The 4,562-nt window shown below is 40.4% G+C and overlaps 1 protein-coding gene across 1 annotated transcript; it reads right to left on the bottom strand.

Moving 5' to 3' along the window:
- Positions 1 to 1,336: 1,336 nt before the first annotated feature.
- Positions 1,337 to 3,400, bottom strand: LOC120991660 (C-X-C motif chemokine 10-like). Its single transcript, XM_040420454.1, has 4 exons — positions 3,280 to 3,400; positions 3,077 to 3,200; positions 2,394 to 2,477; positions 1,337 to 1,629 (listed from the first exon to the last, which is right to left on the bottom strand). The coding sequence occupies exons 1-4, from the start codon at positions 3,338 to 3,340 to the stop codon at positions 1,593 to 1,595; spliced, it is 306 nt and encodes a 101-aa protein (XP_040276388.1). The 5' UTR covers positions 3,341 to 3,400; the 3' UTR covers positions 1,337 to 1,592.
- Between the last annotated feature and the right edge of the window lie 1,162 nt (positions 3,401 to 4,562).

Raw genomic sequence — 4,562 nt, 5'->3', positions numbered from 1 at the left:
GGTGTTCTCTGGCAAATGCCAAACGTCCTGCACGGTGTTGGGCTGTAAGCACAACCCCCACCTGTGGACGTCGGGCCCTCATATCACCCTCATGGAGTCTGTTTGGGACCGTTTGAGCAGACACATGCACATTTGTGGCCTGCTGGAGGTCATTTTGCAGGGCTCTGGCAGTGCTCCTCCTGTTCCTCCTTGCACAAAGGCGGAGGTAGCAGTCCTGCTGCTGGGTTGTTGCCCTCCTACGGCCTCCTCCACGTCTCCTGATGTACTGGCCTGTCTCCTGGTAGCGCCTCCATGCTCTGGACACTACGCTGACAGACACAGCAAACCTTCTTGCCACAGCTCGCATTGATGTGCCATCCTGGATAAGCTGCACTACCTGAGCCACTTGTGTGGGTTGTAGACTCCATCTCATGCTACCACTAGAGTGAAAGCACCACCATACATTCAAAAGTAACCAACACATCAGCCAGGAAGCATAGGAACTGAGAAGTGGTCTGTGGTCACCACCTGCAGAACCACTCCTTTATTGGGGGTGTCTTGCTAATTGCCTATAATTTACACCTGTTGTCTATCCCATTTGCACAACAGCATGTGAAATTGATTGTCACTCAGTGTTGCTTCCTAAGTGGACAGTTTGATTTCACAGAAGTGTGATTGACTTGGAGTTACATTGTGTTGTTTAAGTGTTCCCTTTATTTTTTTGAGCAGTGTAGTTATAAGGTGGATGCCATTTTTTACCCACAATTGCATTTTTCCTTACCTGTTCAGAGATCTAATTATATGAATTTGAATCAAAAGTATATAACTAAGGCTACTTTCACACTTGCGGCAGAGTGATGCAGCAGGCAGTTCTGTCGCCGGAACTGCCTGCCGGATCCGGCAAAACGTATGCCAACTGATGGCATTTGTAAGACTGATCAGGATCCTGATCAGTCTTAAAAATGCCTGATCAGTCATAAAAATGCATAGAAATGCCGGATCCGTCTTTCCGGTGTCATCCGGCATTCAGGCAAGTCTTCAGTTGTTTTGGCCGGAGATAAAACCGTAGCATGCTACGGTTTTATCTTTTGCCTGATCAGTCAAAATGACTGAACTGAAGACATCCTGATGCATCCTGAACGGAATGCTCTCCATTCAGAATGCATGGGGATATACCTGATCAGTTATTTTCCGGTATAGAGCCCCTACGACGGAACTCTATGCCGGAAAAGAAAAACTCTAGTGTGAAAGTACCCTAACTATTACATGTCAATATTTTTATTAACCCCTAAAAATGGTACCATGTTTTTTGAAACTGCAGTAAAAAAAAAATAGGAACAAAGGGAAAGTAAAAGAATAATTATGAAAATTTTATTAAAATCTCCAATCTCCAAGTATAAGATGTGCTTGATGAGCAATGCATGGTGTATAGTATTTACATATTATTTACACATAATGTGATATTTACATACATACAATATATTCACATACATGCAATAAATTTACATTCAAGCTGTGTAATAAGTTATGACAATGCAAACAGGAAACACAAAGTCAGCAATGATTATGCAGACTTCCAGATGTTCAATGTGATCTTCTATGCATGTCCACATCTACTGTCGGTGGATCACTTCAATATGCCTAAGTTGTCTAAAGAAATGAGCACATGATTTAGTATAATCATATATACAAATAGATACATCAATACTAAGTAAATATTAAACTGGGTTTCCACATTCAGGTTTTTGAGGCCAAAGCCCTTGGGACATGTATAAAGGAAAGACAGTGGGCCAGATTTATCATTACACTGACAGCTCACTCCACTTTCACATATGGCTGAAGTCAGTTTTTAGCCAAGTCAGATTTATGATCGGCCCTTTAAGACTGTAATAAATGTGGTTTGACGGTAGTAGTTTATCTGTCAGTAAGCAGCTTTACAAAAGTCGCACATCTTTACAAAAAAGTCGCATGTCCTTACGAAAAAGTCGCATGTTCTATTAAAAAGTCTCATAAGATAAACATGGTCCTCACTGGAGTGAAATTGCGCGTTTTTTTTTGACTTTTTTGCGACTTTTTAAATAGTCCCAATAGTAAATCTGTCTAGAGATTTATTTACATAAGAAAACACGCCCACTTTCAGAAAACTGGCGAGCATAGTGCAGAGCAGAAAAAAGTCGCAAATTTTTGCGCAGTTTTAGCGTTTGCGCAGTTTTTTGCGACTTTTTCACTCCATTATTCTGACTTGAGCTAATGATAAGTCTGGCCCTGTGTTTTCTGCTCTTTTTGAAACCATACAACTTTATTTAAAAAGACTGAACATGGAGACACACACTAGAAGTACTGATTCCTAAACTACAGATCAAGTCTTCACATTTTACAAAAAAAAAAATCCTTTATGAAACAGAGACACCTACTGATTTTTTCTTCCCAAAAGAGCCTTTACTTCTTTTAGGTCAGGGCTGACACATATTGGAATGGTCCGTTTTTTGAAGGTTGCACTGTGAAAAAAAAAAACAGAATAGGCATTTTCAGTTTTCGGTAGATATTTTATGGACTTATCTATTGAAATGAAAAACAAAACAACCTTTGTGGCTCGGAAGATTTTTTACTGATTCCTTGTTGTTAACTATTATCAACATTAAAGTTTTTAACTTATCAAGTTTTGTATAACGTGGCAAATGAGCACAAAAGCTACATTACACAATGATTTACTTCATGTTCTCATGCCAGCCACCCCCTCCTTCCCAAGTAGAGGTCTTGACCCATGCACTATTAAGAATGTGGTATGCCACACTACGGTACATGTCCGGTATGCAAGTCTGCCTATAAAGCCTGGAAGCAGAAAGTTCAAATCCTGCAATAGACATATACAGTATGTGTGCAAAAAAACACAATAATATAGCATAGCTTGACTGTCATATATACACTACATATACTTGGTGGAAAATAAAATTCTAATGCTGAATAATGCCAATTTGCAAGAACCTTCATATACTAAACAATATTAAATGCTATGTAGAGAAATTGCATTCATGCATGACCCCCCCAGGCCCCCCCCCGCCCCCTTAAAAAAATGCATCCCCAGCCATCTACTCACATGTATTCAACATTTTCACATGTAGAACTTCTGGGGTAAATCTCCAACTTTTCCATTGTCTTAATGTTCAGTTTTGTAGAAACTTTTGTGCACTTACAGCGATTCCCTTGAGGTAAAACAGCTCCTGGGGAGTAATGATGATGAGTGATTATTCAGACATAACACAATAATAGAAAGTATCATATAACTTCATAGAACTGTACCTTGTATCAGAGTAGCAGACAGCAGCACAGCACAGATGATGGCAGTAATCTTGCAGTCCATAATGACTGTATTAAGGGTCTTCCACACTATGAGCTGCTAATGCAGACAGGAGTAAGAGTTCACTATATATACAAATCTCCAATACTTGACATCATCAAAAGTAGGAAATCCTGATAACCTCAATTTCCTTTACATCATATGATCTTAGGAGAAGGGAAAGTACAACTCTATAGTTTATTTAATCTAAATAAAGCTCACTCACATCCTCCTGTGTGCAATGTGAAGGAAATCCTGATATATCCTTTTTTGTAGCTTAATGCATCTTTCTCAATGTTCCTCAGACCAGTTGAAGAAATATTGTTTCGTTTACTGTCCAAAGCTGATGCTGCCATCTCACCTGCATTTGCATAGGTTCTTCCACTGAGGTCCCTAATGATGTGTGCCCGTTTCTTCCTTTCTAGCTGAATTTACTACTATGGAGCTGAACAGCTGAGCAGCACACGCATCCGGTTGTGCAAGATTACCGGCACGGCGGATGGGTTCTTCAACGGGTTCAAGGAATATTTGTATTTTTCATAATACCCAGAGAATTCTCTTAAAGTACATGTGTCATCATTATTAGAGTCTATGGGGGCATTTATCATTCCCCCACACCAGTTTTCTGGTATAAACCTTGTGTTTTACTTTTTAAGCGTCATTTAGCCTACAGTTTGGCACAAGTTTCTATGCTGCCCTTGGCACTTTTCAGAAATGGAGTGGGCATGGCCAGCGGGTCTAACACATTTATCTTCTTTTACAACAGTTTTCTGGTGTGAAAGAAGATCAAACCTATACACGCTAGAAAATTTCAGTTTAGGCGCACTGACTGCCTGAGGATGCAACTAATTTATGACAAGGTTTGTGCCTCGTCAGATATTAGGCACATCCTCTAGGCAGCACAGGAGGATGCTCCTCTAGTCTATCATAAGCTCTCCCTTATGATTGTACTTAGCGATGGCTCTGTAATACTATATTAATATTCTTGAATTAATCAGGGTTATAGTTAAAGGGGTTGTGCATCCTGTTTATGTTGATGACCTGTCCTCAGGATAGGTTATCAATATCTGGTTGGCGTGGGTCTGCCACCTTTCACCCCAGCCGATCAGCTGTTTGAAGAGGAGGTGACTCTCCATTAGAGCACTGCTTACTCTTCATTACACACAAGTCGTCTACCTGGGGGCATTCAAGTGAATGGAGCGAGTACTTGTGATTGCACTGCACTTCCGAGACAACGGGCAGTGTA

This window comes from Bufo bufo, chromosome 2, assembly GCF_905171765.1.
Source record: "Bufo bufo chromosome 2, aBufBuf1.1, whole genome shotgun sequence".
In the NCBI taxonomy this organism is placed as follows: domain Eukaryota; kingdom Metazoa; phylum Chordata; class Amphibia; order Anura; family Bufonidae; genus Bufo; species Bufo bufo.
The sequence above is the reverse complement of the archived record's forward strand: the minus strand, read 5'-3'. Positions and strand labels throughout refer to the sequence as shown.

Excerpts from the sequence above, each read along its gene's own strand:
- LOC120991660 (XM_040420454.1), bottom strand. The coding sequence starts at position 3,340 with ATGGACTGCAAGATTACTGCCATCATCTGTGCTGTGCTGCTGTCTGCT. Across the intron at positions 2,478-3,076 it reads TGTGAAAATGTTGAATACAT|TGCAACCTTCAAAAAACGGA; the intron begins GTGAGTAGATGG and ends TTTTTTTCACAG. Across the intron at positions 1,630-2,393 it reads CTTTTGGGAAGAAAAAATCA|ACAACTTAGGCATATTGAAG; the intron begins GTAGGTGTCTCT and ends TCATTTCTTTAG.